At 37.4% G+C, this 15,392-nt stretch overlaps 1 protein-coding gene across 2 annotated transcripts; it reads right to left on the bottom strand.

Moving 5' to 3' along the window:
* Positions 1–7,829: 7,829 nt before the first annotated feature.
* On the bottom strand, positions 7,830–13,396 carry LOC148957309 (succinate-semialdehyde dehydrogenase, mitochondrial-like). Of its 2 annotated transcripts, none has more exons than XM_089115568.1 (2): positions 13,079–13,396; positions 7,830–11,019 (listed from the first exon to the last, which is right to left on the bottom strand). In XM_089115568.1, exons 1-2 carry the CDS (start codon positions 13,099–13,101, stop codon positions 9,495–9,497), a joined length of 1,548 nt encoding a protein of 515 aa, XP_088971694.1. In that variant the 5' UTR covers positions 13,102–13,396; the 3' UTR covers positions 7,830–9,494. The 2 variants fall into 2 exon arrangements, with proteins under 2 accessions (XP_088971694.1, XP_088971695.1); XM_089115569.1 differs by lacking the exon at positions 13,079–13,396 and adding an exon at positions 12,030–12,818.
* Between the last annotated feature and the right edge of the window lie 1,996 nt (positions 13,397–15,392).

The following is a 15,392-nucleotide window of genomic DNA, read 5'->3' as shown; positions in this document are numbered from 1 at the left end:
TGGCGGCTAAAGGAGTCTGGGCCCTGGTGTCCGGGACTTTGCTGGTAGGCGTTCTAAGTCTAACTCGTGCTCTCTGGTTAGGCTCCCTCTTGGCTCTAAGCTTGCCACAAATGGTTGTTTGCCTTTAAGGAGCGATTAAAACTGAAGTTTCCCTCCCACCCACCCACTGATTCTTACTACCTTTTCTTCCTTCAACCTGGCTGTCATTCTTTTCCCGAACACCTTTTCGTCTTTTGGGCTGGTGCATCAGTCGGGAGAATGTCCTTTAAAATTTAAAATCCGTATTCTCCAGGCAGTATAAGGGCTGGTGCACCTAGCAAGCTCACTTCCTGGAATTTAAGTCAAGATTCAAAGTTTTAGATCAAGTTGTAGGCTAGTTCTGGCTAAGTCCATCCCTTGTCTTGTTGACCCCTCTTCTACCCATTTTAAGTAACATGTTTTTCCAGTGTCTTTTAGAATCGGTTTAATCTGTTTATTGTTGAGGAGGGTAGGATTAACAGCTTTTATAGAAGCAAACAAGGAACTACAAATTTATCCTAGCCAGTCAGAATAAATTTTTACTAGTATTCAAGCCAATAAAAGTTAAGAATATGATTGACGTAGTTAATTCTATTACAATAGCTTGCTTCCAGAAAATTCTGGCTGGATCCATAATCTCCTGTCTCAGCCTCAAAGCGAGGCTTTTACGCAAATTGTAGAGTTTCGCAGTTATGTAACAAAAGCATACACAATAAGAAATAAACGTGTTGATTTAAGAATAATAAATTTAGGAATTTACTAGAATACCGAAGAAAGTGCGATGGGGATTTTACGACAGTCAGGCCCATAGCCAAAGGGTGGCATGGGGTGGCAATGCCACCCCTGGAACATAAAGATGCAAGCTGTTTGCCACTCCGAGAAATTTGCCTTTAAATTTTTTCAAAGTGTCTTTTTCGTCGTTTTATTGGATTGCTATGGCAATTTGAGTCAAGCCAACACTGATAGTTTTTTATATCGGAATTGAAATAGTTTTCCGATGCTAAACAAAAACTTCCCAGGAAAAATTTGAAAATTTTCTGATATATTCCTGCATTGGAGTGAGATGTTCAAATTTGCAAAGTGCATGCTGATGGACATTCTAAAGCCAACAAACATAATTGTGAAGCAGCTTCAATGTAACGATGTAAAAACTCGACTGAGGACCAATGTTTGAGATGGTTGCGGAGTTTTCTCGATTAATGTGGACCTGAAAACAGAGAGGGAATGCAATCCTGCATCCCTGGCATTTGGAAGTAAGATTTTGATAGAAGACGTAACATTTGAAAGTTATTTAGTTTAATGGAAGTTAAGTTGTTTAATTGCTGAAGAAATGTTACAGCCTTTTTTGCTTGTTTCTTACTAACCACCGCCCCCGCCCCCCTTGTACAAACACTTCTCTTAAACCTTGCCTGCATTGGACATTGGGAGTCTGCCACCCCTACTCCACTGACCTGGCTACGGGCTTGTTCCTTGTACCCCCACTTTTTGCTCCTGTCAAATTTTTTTCTGGATCCGCACCTGATAAATTATTTGTTTACAGCAGACATATAACACACAACCAAGATAAAATAATAGCTATTGTCAGAGTCCAGAAAAGTCCTCAACCCTCATCCGGTCAAATTTTCCCCGTCAAAACCTTCATCCAGGGCGTGGCTAGGGAGTGGCTACGGCATGAGGGGCTACAGATGCAATAAATCGAGACAAAGTTATGTGTTTTGGTCGATGGTAATTATCGCATAAGATAAAACTTTGCTAGAATACTAATCACATTACAGCTCAAGAATAATATTTCTTTTTAAATGTCGAATAATAAAATCAATGGAAACATGATATAATATTTACTGAAAAATTTCAAAACCATGGAAGTCAAACATATTCTCTTTTCAGATGTGTTTTCTGGCGGTAAAAGGCCTAAAATTGTTTCGTCTGTTCGTGCCACCATTCGACTCGCGACAGATTCAAAGTATGTTTTAAAAGCGCAACAAAGAAACAAGTGCGAAATAAGTTGTCTTAATTATTTTTTAAGTTCTATTTTACCAAAACCTTCTTCCAAATTTCTATTGTTTATCAAACCTTCCTCCGGTCAATGACCGTGCGACTGTAATGTTTTCTGGAGTCCGACTATTGTATCTATTATTTTATCTTGATCAAACCAAATACTAACAAATCTCCATTTGGATTTTATGTAGGCTTTCTTTCAAACAGTGGATTTTATATCATTTTCCAAGGGTGACTACGTGCACCAGAGAAAGGCAGGGGACACACTTGTGAATAGTGCACCAAAAATTTACTAGATGTACCAGTTTTCCATGTATTTTATATGAGCATACTTTACTCTCACTGCTGGAGGCTTCCTTGTCATTGACGATGCAGTACCGTAAATCCTCAAATTCAATGACTTCAGCCCGGGATGACTTCAACCTAGGACGATTTCAGCCCGGGACGACTTCAACCCTGGACAACTTCAACCCGGGCTGATTTCAGCCCGAAACAACTTCAACCCGGGCTGATTTCAACCTGGGTCGACTTAAACCTGGGCTTATTTCAACCCGGGCTGATTTCAACCCGGGCCGACTTCAACCCGAGCTGACTTCAACCTGGGCTGACTTCAACCTGGGCTGACTTCAGTCAGGCTGATTTCAACCCTGGCCGACTTCAATCTTGGCTGACTTCAACCCATGAAGACTTCAACCCAGGCCGACTTCAACCTGGGCTGACTTCAACCCATGAAGACTTAAACCCGGGATGACTTCAAACCTGGTTGATTTCAACCTGGGCTGACTTCAACCCGGGATAACTTCAACCTAGAATGCCTTCAACCCGGTTTGATTTCAACCCAGGCTGACTTCAACCCAGGACGATTTCAACCTGGGATGACTTCAGCCCGGGCTGGAGTCATCCCAGGTTGTCATGACTTCAAACCAATGTATTGACAATGCTGGAAAGACATTCCTGTAGACAAAAAAAGGTCGTCATCAGTCAAGATGTTTCGTCAGAAACTGAAAACTTTCCTGTTTGAGCTTAACTATTGAATCAGATTATTGATAGTCAATATTTACCCATAGTTTCTTAAAATTTATCTGAAAAGAGGGAGTGCTCTCTCCTCGATTAGCTTAGCTATTGAGAGAGTTTCTCCTTAAGAATTCCCCTTCATACAAATCATTTGGTGTCATGTATCTTTATCCCTTTATGTGTGCTATTGTCTTATTAATCTATATGTAGTTATTGTAAGTTTTTAACTTACAGAGTGTTTGTATGTAATCGAATTTAAAAATGAATGAACTGAATTGAACTGAACAGAACTGAACCCAGGCTGACTTCAACCCGGGCTGATTTCAACCCTGAGCGCAAAAAATCGTACAACTGCAGTTATTTTAAGAGAAAGATACGCCGCATTTTCTCTCAGTCGAATTTAGCAATTTTTTCCGTTACTAACACAAGCATCAATGCCGACAAGAAATGATTTTAACATTGGCTTGTAAAGGTAAGTTCATATTAGTTAATTACGTGGATAAACAACTTTTAAGATTTAAAACTGTATTTTTTTATGCTCCCTCTCCCTAATTATTTTAAGGGTTTGAAAGAGACAGTTTCAAAACTTCATAACTATCGATCGCGGAAAAATTTTTACTGAGTACAACGGCAGCTTTTTCATTAATTTATCAAAGGTTTTGATTTTCAAAAGAAAATTTAGGTTATCTTTCAGCGCATTTTACACGTTAATTTTTCCTTGGGTAGTGGTAAAAACGTCCAAAATAGGCTTAAATCTTGCTGCGAGGCACGTTGGTTGTCATATTCTTGAATTCTCATAATGGGGTAACGAGAGTTTAGGTTGCTCAGCCAATCAAAGTTTTGGAACCTATGCTAGTGCAACACACAATAACATAAACAAGCAAAGTATCAGCAGTGTGACCAGATCTAGCATAATATTATGCTTTTAGCATAACTTTGGCCAGAAATCTTCCTTTAGCATAAAATTTGGCATCGTTGGAAATCTAGCATAATTCTGGCATGATTTTAGAATTTGTTAAGAAAGTGCTTGTCTCCATTGATAAGTGATCCGCTGTCTATCGAAACTGCATGCAAATACATTACATCCACATATGTGGCTAGTACAAGGCAGCAAGGGTTTTTAATCCCTTCTTTATGTGGAGATAGTTGATTTGTTACTGTCTAAGTTGGCAATAATGGTTTCCAGAAATAGCTCTGCCAGTTAAAAAAAAGGGCCATCTTTATTCAACATATACATAACTACATATAGACATATTTTATGATTAATTGATTGCATTAGTTTTCTTTGCTGTTTATATTCATTTTGTAAAGTGAACATATTTTGGCCACTCTTTCTAATTTGCGCATGCGCCAGCCTCCTCTTTTCCAAATACCATAGCCTTGATGTGAAATTTAGCAAAAAGTTTTGTAAATCTAGCATAATTTTATGACAATTTTTGCATAATTCTGAAATTGTGATCTGGTCACACTGAGTTTCAGTCACTTGCAAATTTATAAACAATAATTAATTAATCTTATGGGTATTTCAGATTAGGTTTAAAAGTTTCAAATGGCATGTTATACATCTTAGTTTGGGAACCACAAATAATTTTACTAATTTTAAAAGGTTAGAATCATGAAAAGGATTACCTTACTAACGGTATAAAATCAAATTGCCAGCAGAATTTCTCATTTAGAAGCTGAAGCTGACAGAATAAAATTAACAAAATCATACGCAGTAGGAAATGAAATATCTCATTCAAAAGCAAATCCCTAACACAGTCAAACTACCTACAGGTTGGTGGTAATAACAAAAATATCTAGAACTCTAAAACCAGCATATTCGAATTCATCAAGATAACTATAGTAATGACATTCCATAGAAATGACACATCTTGATGAAAAAAAGTTTTGGAATTTGAATGTAAAAAGTTGCTTTTCAAGTTGCTTTAAAAGAAATGACACATCTTGATGAAAAAAAAGTTTTGGAATTTGAATGTAAAAAGTTGCTTTTCAAGTTGCTTTAAATTGCATTGGTTTTTGTTATTTCAAAAAGCGAAGGCACTTCAATTAAAATTTTATACTCATATTGCAACTCAATTATTAGTAGCCATTTTTTAAAAAGTTTGTTCATAAAGATTTTGAAATTTCTCAGATAAATTGAGATAGGCAACTGAAAGTAAAGACTTTGAAGTGTGACGGTCACACTAGTCACACCAGATGAACAAATAATTGCAGGGGTAAGCAAGTATTTTTGGAATAAAACATTGCCAAGATATAGAATGGCTTAAGGGAATTCGATTATTGTATCACAAGCTTTGGAAAATAATTCTGACTTTAGTAGTCAACTAACTATGTGTGTGACTTTGTTACGCGAGTCGCTATGGAATGGCTGAGAAAATCATTCGTAAGAATGCTACATCATCATTATCAAGATGTACCCGTTTGAACCCTAAAAGTTCTGATTGACAGCCTGCATAAAATTGGCTATTTACCTTAAAAAGCATCACGTATTCTTCAAAATATTATTTGAGTCTGAATCTCTGTCTAAATAACGTCCTCCATCATGAAAAGGAAAACATAGGCAAAACTTAGGCAATGGCATGGTTTCGGTGTCTTAGTCAATATACGCGTATCAAATGAAAGTCAAGGATTCCAAATTATGATATCCGGGAGACCGCAGGGATCCAATGCAGTAACATTCAGGGTATCTGTAAGACTGATGGTTTTTTGAAAGTTCGCACAAGCATCAACCCACCAATCAAATTGTGCGATTTTGCGGCATAGGTGAGATGTATGTTGTGTAAATTCATTTTGCTGCCCACCACCCCGAAGGACCCTTCCCAGTGCAAGACCCGGTATTTTGCATTCAATGTTGCAGACCTGCCAAGTACCACGGTTTTGCCGTGGGACCCACGGTTTTTAAAGAAAGCCCACGATCTCACGGTTGGTCAGGAAATTCTCACGGTTATTCATAAATCAAAAAAATCAAAAAGTTTCTCCCAATTTGCCATCTTTAACGAACAAATGCTAGTGTATCTGCATATTTAGCTCACAGAACTGTTCTGCGATATTCTAACGATGTTGTATCCTAACTTAATGTCAGCTATTTCAGCTGATGAATTATATGAAGAGTTTACAGACTACCAGACACTAAATGATAATGATTTTGAAGAGAGAGCCTGGGAAGAGGCACGTGTTTCTGAAGGAGTGAAGAAAGACATGGATGGTGAAATTTCATTTCATTTTAGAATTGATGTTTTGTGGAGCTATATTGCAGATATGAAAATTCCGGGCTCAAATGCCAAGCGCTTCAAGTTTCTGCCAAAGCTAGCTGAAATCATCTTGATCATCCCTTACAGTAATGCTGAATCGGAAAGACTTTTCAGCATTGTGAAGAAAAACAAATCGTTAGAAAGGTCATCGATGAAACTAGGAGGGACATTGTCGAGTATCCTAGCGATGAAAACAATGTATCCTGAGTCCAACACGCCCTGTTATAGCTGGAAACCCACAGAAGAAGTCTTGGAAAGTTCCAAAAAAGCAACCAACAAATACAATGAAGAACACAAATAGATAGCCTACTTTTCATTTGGAATTCATGTTTCTTTTTAGTTCTTTTAACTTTTTATGATGTGATTGAACCCGTATTAAGACCTTTTTGTGTTTATAAAATCATTAAAAAAGTTGTTTGACTTTTCTCAAGGTTTTTCTACAAAACTCAAGGTTTTTAAAGAAATTTTTAAGAAATCTCAAGGTTTTGCACCCACCAAACTTGGCAGGTCTGATGTTGTTGTGTGGAAAATTTGTGATGAATATCGTGAAGGACATGCGGTTGTTACAGGTAATAAGAAGGTAGCAGTGGCGAGGTATTCAAGTCAAATTTATTTGTACAGCCTGCTTATTACCGTCTTTTTGAAATTTTTTACACACTACCCTTTGCTTTGGTTAAATTTCATCAACAAACCAAGCAACAACAACAGCAACAGATAGTTTGGGTTGATGGCTCAAGGGACTTTCTGAGAGACGTTGTTAGGTTTCAATTAAAAAGCTTGTAGCAATTTCTCATTTCTGAATGCTTAGTTAGGTCCAAATAATTTGACTCTGGTACGAACTCTCTCCTTAGTGTGGTTCTGCCTTCAGATTAATTTCCTGAAGTGATATGATGAAACACCCAAAAAGAAGGTAAGTGCAGCTCTTTTTGCCATTGAGAAAAAGTGGAAGAAATGACGTTGTACTGTTAATTTATGTAACCATGTAATAATATGAATTTATTCAGTCTTTCTTGTCATCTAAACAAATCTTTAAATTGCTAATATGCTTATATTTTGAAATACCTTCATGCCATTTTGCTTTACACTCTTGGAATATTATTTTCCTGGGTTTGATTATTTTCTGATATCAGAGTATATATTTACCTCCTTCCTAATTTCAAAAAGATCAGCAATTCGTTTGACCCCTGCTCTACCTATCTGCTGATATCATATATGAATGTCCCCCAACCCCAAGCATTAAAAGAAGAGAACAGTGACATGGAAAGAAACTTCAATTTTCCTGTTCAAAAGATCATGTATTTTTGGAATGTTTTTTTTTGAATTTGTAGAATTGAATGATATATAGGTTTAATACAGAGATGCCATGGATTACTTCTGTTTAGAAGCCATTTTTATAAAAAACCTTTTATCATGTCTACCATGTCTTCATTCATTACATGATAAATAGTGTAACTTATTTATAAATGTTACTTAAAAGCTTTTTAAGCCAATTTTGTGTTTAATCAACAAAATAATTGGCAGCTAAGGAGAGCCTTTTGTGAACTATCTTTTTCCATTTATGAAAGAGTTGCCTTTGGAGATAAAATAGTTAAATTTTCAAAATTCTGTAGTTTAACATGAACTAACCATATAAGTTGTTAAGATACTTATAGCAGCATCATTGCGGTTAATTGCACCAAAGAGCCAAGACTTCCTTGTAAGGTCAAAGGGTAAATTGTGTTTAGGTGGCCCTCTTTAATTGCAAAAAGGGATCGTTTTCAACTGAATGTTCTCAAAAATGGTTTTACCTACGGTTGTGAAGCAAATGATGTTACTTGTGTTGTATCTAAAAAAGAGAGATCCCATTTTCTCCTCTGCAGAGGCTTAACGGCTGCCTGCTAACTGTTTCACCCCCGTTTTCACCCCCGTTTTCACCCCCGTTTTCACCCCCGTTTTCACCCCCGCTTTCACCCCCGCTTTCACCCTCGTTTTCACCCCTTAGATCCCAGCAGATCACCGCTCACCATCACTTACTTAACCCCTACAAATGTGGATACTTGAAAATAACCACAGCAATTTGTTCGCTTTCAGGTGGCACCTCAAAATTAACCTGGTCCAAAATTTTCACCAGAAAACATAAACCAAGCCAGCGGTTCAGGCCCCCTGAGAGTTTTCGCGACCGTGCCATTCAGATTAGCTTAAAATGCATTTCAGAACCTTTCTCACAGTTGTTCTTCTGCAATAATTTAAAATGTTAAACTATTTTAGAGATACATTGCTACGTCTGATTAATTACGAGTATACGAGTGCCCCTAGACCCTGAGGCCTTGGGACAATTTGCTCTCATTGCCCCCTTGCTCCCCTCTCGGCAGCTTTGATCCTCCAGATATACAGTCCAGTCCAGATATACAAGAGATAAAGAAACAAATCTTTGTCTCAAAAGTTCTTTAACTTGACAATGCTTAAAATTGGATAAGTAGCGATAAATAGCAATTCTACTGTCTAAACTAGACCAAAAGAAGTCTCTAAATGTCTAACTAAAAAAAGATTCTTAACAATTCCAAAGACGTTATACTCGAAAACCATGCATAGGTGCCGACTACGCAGCAAAGGTGGAAATAATTCATTTATACTAACCCTTTTTGAAACAATATTTTTTTCAAAGTTTGAGCCATCCCCGGCAAAAATTAAAGGTCGACCCCCATGTATCCAATCCATTCGTATCTTAACAATAATATAAAACGTTAAAAATCTTATGGGAAAACAAATTTCCGAATGCATTAAACAATAAGTCGTTAATTTTAAAAATAAATTTCTACAAAACCTATCGAAGATAAAATGGTTTTAGTAAGATTATAAATGTAGAATGTAAAAAGTTAAAAACACCCCCCTCCCCCCCCCTCAATTAATTCTCCAATTATTGACTTGAGGGCGAGAGAAGTAAAGTGTACAATTTTGCTTTATGCTATACTTTCCCCGAGAGGGATGAACTTTAGCTAAATATGCTAATTCAAACAATTAGATAAATTGATAAACATTAAGATTGTCCTTTAATGAAAAATATAAATTTGAGTACTGAAGTAAGGACGTATAAATGGTGGGTGTGAAAATACTACAAAGACGGATGAAATATAATTTCAGACAGGCTAATTCAGCCTCCTTAGAGACGTGAACTTATACTCAAAATTGTCATCAACCCATACTTCAGTCCTTCTCTGCCTATCCCTGGCTCTAGAGAGATGACTTCAGTCCTCCAAGAGAGACAAATTTTAAGTCGAGATATTCATCTATACCATACTTTGATCCTTCCCGGCCAATGCCTGACTCCTTGATTCCACCAAATGGAATCATTTCACTTGAAATAGCACCATCGTTTACACCCAACATTCCTACTTCAATGTTTTCAGACAATCTGACAATTTGCGCAATGTCTTGTGAAAAAACATATCCTGCCAAACCATATTTTGAATTGTTTGCAATGCGGATAGCATCTTCTTCAGAATGAAACTTCATCACAGATATAACTGGCCCAAAAGTTTCTTCTTTCATGACAAGCATTGTCTCATCACAGCCATCAATAATACTGGGTTTGTAAAAGTTTGGGCCTAGACGATGTCGTTCACAGCCAACAAGCGGCAGCGCCCCTTTACTGATTGCATCCTGGACATGAGTCTCCACCTTTTTCATACCTTTTTCATTTATTAGTGAGCTGACATCTGTACCTTGATCAAATGGATCACCCACAACAAGGCTTTTCACAGCTTTTGTCATTTCTTGAATGAAGTTTTGGTGAACCCCATCCTGGATAAGGAACCGTGTAGCAGCAATACATGTTTGGCCATTGGCCCTAAATTTGGCAGAGAGTGCTGCCCTGACAACCAGATCGATATCTGCAGAGTTGAATACAATGAAAGGGGCATTTCCACCAAGTTCCAGTGACATTCTTTTGACACTGGAAGCTGACTTCTTAAGAAGGAGCTTACCAATTGCTGTAGAACCAGTAAAAGAAATCTTGCGTACTGTCTGACTATCACAAAGTTGATCTCCTACCATTGGGGTGCTTTCCCTTGAACATGTAAGTACATTGACAACACCAGGTGGAATGCCACTTTCCTTTGCAATGGCAGCCAAAGCTAAGGCTGTTAATGGAGTTTCCTCTGATGGTTTGATGACTGAAGTACAACCAGCAGCCATGGCAGCTCCTAGTTTTCTGGTAATCATTGCCAATGGAAAGTTCCATGGAGTAATAAGCCCTACGACACCAACTGGCCTTTTCAATACAAATCTTCTGCTACTGTTGCTTGGAGCAGGAATCATATCACCATATATTCGCTTGGATTCTTCAGCAAACCACTGTAAAAATGAAGCACCATAATCAACCTCCAGTCTTGTCTTCTTTATTGGTCGTCCACATTCTGCTGACATGATCTGTGCCAATGGCTCTTTGTGAATCATAACATTTTCATAAAACGTATTCAAGAGAGCTCCACGCTCTTTTCCACTTAGCATGCTCCAGTCCTTTAAAGAATTAGCTGCTGCGTCGATTGCAAGCTGGACATGTTCTTCTTCAACATCGCCAACATCAATAAGATGCTCACCAGTCGATGGAGAATACACTGGAAATGTCTTCTTGCATTTCACCCAGGTCCCATTGATAAACGGATCAGATCTTAGTAGCTTGCTGCAGCTCAGAATAGGTGATACTGCTTTCAGTGATTTGCTCATTTTTTCCTGGATACTTTTTACCTGTCTTTCTCTATTAAACAAAAAATTATACCACAGTCACAAGTTAGTTTTAGATTACACATAACAAAAGCAAATTTCAATCAGAATATTACTTGTTGCTGACTAGAGCTATTCCTTACAAGTTTTAAAGACAACGGTACAATGTCAAGTTACAGGGAAATTTAACATCGATTTACCTATATATAAACATTTAAAGGCGCATTAATATGCTTGTATCATTTTAAAAATAGAAAAAGGTTTGAAGTCACGATGGAATAAGAAACAAGATTATTGAAACAAGTTTTGTCTCTAAAATCAATATGGCAGTACATTTTCAATTGCTTTTAGCAATTGGGATTTTCTGTTAAAAGAACCGTCCTTATATCGTTATACTAAGATGAAAATGTATCATTAATTTTTCCAGGAGAAGTAAAAGCTTCAGATTTCTTTTCATGCTAAAAATATAATCCAAGTTGAAAAGGGGGGTAAATTGACAACTATGGTGCTGGTTACCTAGCCTTTGGTGAAACGCGAAAATCGAAAACCTTTTATTTTCGAGACCAAGGCGAAATTGTACGAGTTGTTTTACTGCTGCGCGGGGAATTTTCAGTACAGTTAAAAGAATGAAGAACTACCTTCGCAGTTTCACTTGTTGATTAGCGAAAAGGATCTCATTGACTATATTGATCCTACCAAGGTCGCTTTTAAAAAGAAGCCTTGAAAAAATCTAATAACTTTTCGTAAAACATCATCATATCATAACATAGCTTGCAACCTTCTCGAACCCAAGTGATTGTTCTTAAATTTTTCGAAAATCTGAGGCTGGATTGTTTCTAATTTGTTTTTGAATTTACATGATATAAGCATAACTGGATAACTGGTCAAAAGTTAAGAACAAATTAAGAACAAGCTAAGGCTGAGCTTCTGCAAAATGCAATTTTGAACATCGTTTTTTCTTAAAATCGAGGATTTTTAGCAATGTGTGGGTGCTTTTTCGGTGAATATTCAAATTTGTCAGCAAATTAAGGCTGTCTCACTCACTTTGTTGACAAATGAGGCCTGAAAACCTCCTTAGAGCGAAAAAGCTAGCAATTGCACTGCTTACACTCTCTTAATTTAAGAACAAATTGTAAAATGTTGCTTAAATCGATTGATTCTCAGGACCTTTAAAAAGCAGAGGATGGCCAATAAATGATGCGACGTAAATCGGTTAAATCTTTCCTTCTTTTCTTTCGATAAAATCGTCCCGGCAGCTACATAACTTGCATGCTAACAACGGCATAATGATTAACGCGTGACATGGGCATAATCTTTCTCAAGAACTATCCCAGAGGTCTTCCAAAACTGATATATCTTCTATAAATATTTCAAAACGACGAAGGCGACAAGATCTTTCACAAGCATCTTGCCCCTAAAACGGTGCATGCCTAAACTGCTTTCTCTTGCTGCTACTTTTCCATAATTCTTACTTCCTAAGATAAGGTACGGGGCCCCCATATATACTGAACCAAAAACAATAGACATACGTAAATAAAACGGTGAAAGGAAGTAATCTACTTAGTAATGAGCGGGGTGGGGTAGCGCGATATCCTAAAATACTGGGTTGCTATGACGATCTACTTAACATGCTGATAATTGACGTAGGTATGAAGTTACTCATAATAAGACAAAGATTATCCTAATACACGTGATAGAAAAATGCGGAACGAGCAAGGAAAGTTACAGATAAACAAGAGTGATTCGGTAAGGAAAATTAAACGAATGGACTAGAGAGTAAGGCCTAAAATTAGCAGTATTACAAAATTAAAAACATTCCAGCCTCAGATTTTCGAAAAAATCAAGAACAGTCAGCCTGAATTTAAATTTACTGGTTCTTTTAAAAAAAAGAGTGTATTTCCAAAACGTTAATGATACAATTTTGTCGACGCCGAAAAAAGTCAATTTTCAGAATAAAATTATAAGAAGTAAAAATAGGTTCTAGATCTGCAATGGATAGGGCGTCAGTATAAGAAAATATAGCAATCAAAATGAGAAATTGTATACTTCAAGGAGACAAAGCAAAGCATATGTAATATTTCCTTAAATCTCACTTGAGAGTGCCGGGCAGAAACATGTGAAACAGCAGCTCAGTTCGCGACTTCTTCGATTGGAGTTCAGCACGTAATAAAATAGGCGTATACGATCGTGAACTATTTCTTCTCCAAGATCACGTGACTAGAGTGGGTCACCAAACTTTTTGCAGACTGCAGGCTTCTGTTGTGAGTCAGTTACTGATATAAAATCAATTAACTGAGATCCAATTCACACTTATGCGGATATTTCTCAAACTATTCTCTAAGGGGTTCAAAAACTTTTGGGTCCACACCTAGCGTATTCAAATCGAATCCGGCCATCCCCACACCTTCGGATTCACTGTAGTTTTCACAGGTCTTCCGTTAATATTTTTGTCAGGACATGCACAATCAAGCAGTGTCTCGTCAAACCGTAAAACACGTCCGGATCCGAGCATCAACACGTCGAATTCATAGTGTATTTAAAAGTTTCTATTCCGGAGAGCGAATTCGAGAAACGCGGAGATTTTGATTGAATTCGTGCGAACAGGAAGCCCCATCTTCAAAGAAAATTTGCGGATTCAAGAGTGTCTATTTACGTGTGGACTGGGCAACATTTTACTAATCATCTAGCCTGAGTTCCAGACCCCAAACCCCCAAACATGGAAAGCGTCAAAAGGCACATATTTTTACTAAGAAAAGAGCTATGAGCCTGTGCGTTATTCAAAACCACATTTATGTTTTAAAACGACGAAGTAGCCTTTTGCAGGGCAAATGTTTTCTACCAATGGATCTGCTTTTCTTGTTTTTCTTATATAAATGTAACAAGAAAGAAGGATATGCTTGGAATTTACCTATTCTAAAAGTAAAATGATACAGACTACCAGTGACACGAAATAGAAATTACTAGCGTAAGCCTGGATGTAAAAGATTTCTAAATAGATTCTGATTTTCTTTCACTGTGGACTTAAGTTTTACACCTTTGATCAATATTTGTGTCTATTTGTGTGAGACAAACGTTGCTTGCCAAAAAACTAAGAAAAAATGGTTTAATCCCAACCTGGCGTTGCCACACAGCCTTTTGCTGGGAGAGATCTGGAATCCAGTTATTTGCTAAAAAAGTGTGCCCAAATGAAAGCGGCGTGTGTCAGAACAGAAATACTATTGTACACTACTGTTATAGTCACATCAAATATTGCTTGAAAACTAGTGACTGTAAACCGAGTATGAGACTGTAAACGGGGCTATTTGGGTCTAAATTTGATTGAATAGTTTGGCATATTTGGATCTAAATTTGATCTGACTGTAACCAATAGTGTGACTTTAAGCGTAGTGACTATAAGCAGAGTCGACTGAATACTGTTTTTAATATCTATTTACATTTTGTTGAAACAAGATATGTTTTTCTACTGTTGTCATGAATATGTTGGCATAATTTGGGGCAAAGGGTCTCCCCATTGCGGTGCCTCAAGGGAGGTTAATTATGACTCCCCATTGCGGTGCCAAAAATTTACCATTACATTCTTTTTTATATGAACCAGTAAGTTGTAGTTCAGGCTGGTTGTTCTTAATTGTTTCGAAAATCTGAGGCTGGATTGTTCTTAATTTTTTCTAAAATTATTGAAATATAAGCAGTGCAATTGCTAGCTATTGCGCTCTAGGGAAGTGTTCAGCCTTATATGCCAAAAAAGTGAGTAAGACATCCATTATTTGCTGACAAGCTTGAAAGGTCACCGAAGAAGCACCCCTAGATGGCAAAAAACTCCTCGTTTTTGAGATGAAACATTGTTCAAAATTACATTTTACAGTAGCTCAGCGTCAGCTTGTTCTAAACTTTTTACCAATTTTAAGGCTCGTGTTCTTATTAAATTGTTCTTATATAAAGAGAGTGTAAAGGTAATATGATTAATATCACCCTTTGTTGTATTTTATATGCAGCGGGTTTCCCCATAATGATTTTTGATGGATACCCTCATCTTGAGAAATGTTTGTGTATAGTGATTTTACATCTAGTGTGACGAAATCAGTGGGATGCTGGTGTGCATATCGAAAGTGTGTTGTAAAAGATGAGAGCATGCTCTTTGACTCCAGAATGGAGGGTTGCCCCACTCATTAAAAAACTTTATTTTGCTTGTCTCCCCAAGGTTAGGCAAACACATCAGTGAATTTGTGGATGCAATAATCAAGGGCCTAAGTGATTGCGACGAGAATTATTCTTATGTCACGGAAACCGAGTGCAAAAGTTTTATACAGGGCAAATATGCAACCACCCCCCCCCCCCCCCAACAAAGCCCCCCACCCCCAACGAAAGGTATGAAGTGCCTACGGGCACGACCAAGCTAACGACAAGACT

Source organism: Rhopilema esculentum, unplaced genomic scaffold, assembly GCF_057945365.1.
Source record: "Rhopilema esculentum isolate cy_ngs unplaced genomic scaffold, ASM5794536v1 HiC_scaffold_34, whole genome shotgun sequence".
NCBI classification, from domain to species: Eukaryota; Metazoa; Cnidaria; class Scyphozoa; order Rhizostomeae; family Rhizostomatidae; genus Rhopilema; species Rhopilema esculentum.
The sequence above is the reverse complement of the archived record's forward strand: the minus strand, read 5'-3'. Positions and strand labels throughout refer to the sequence as shown.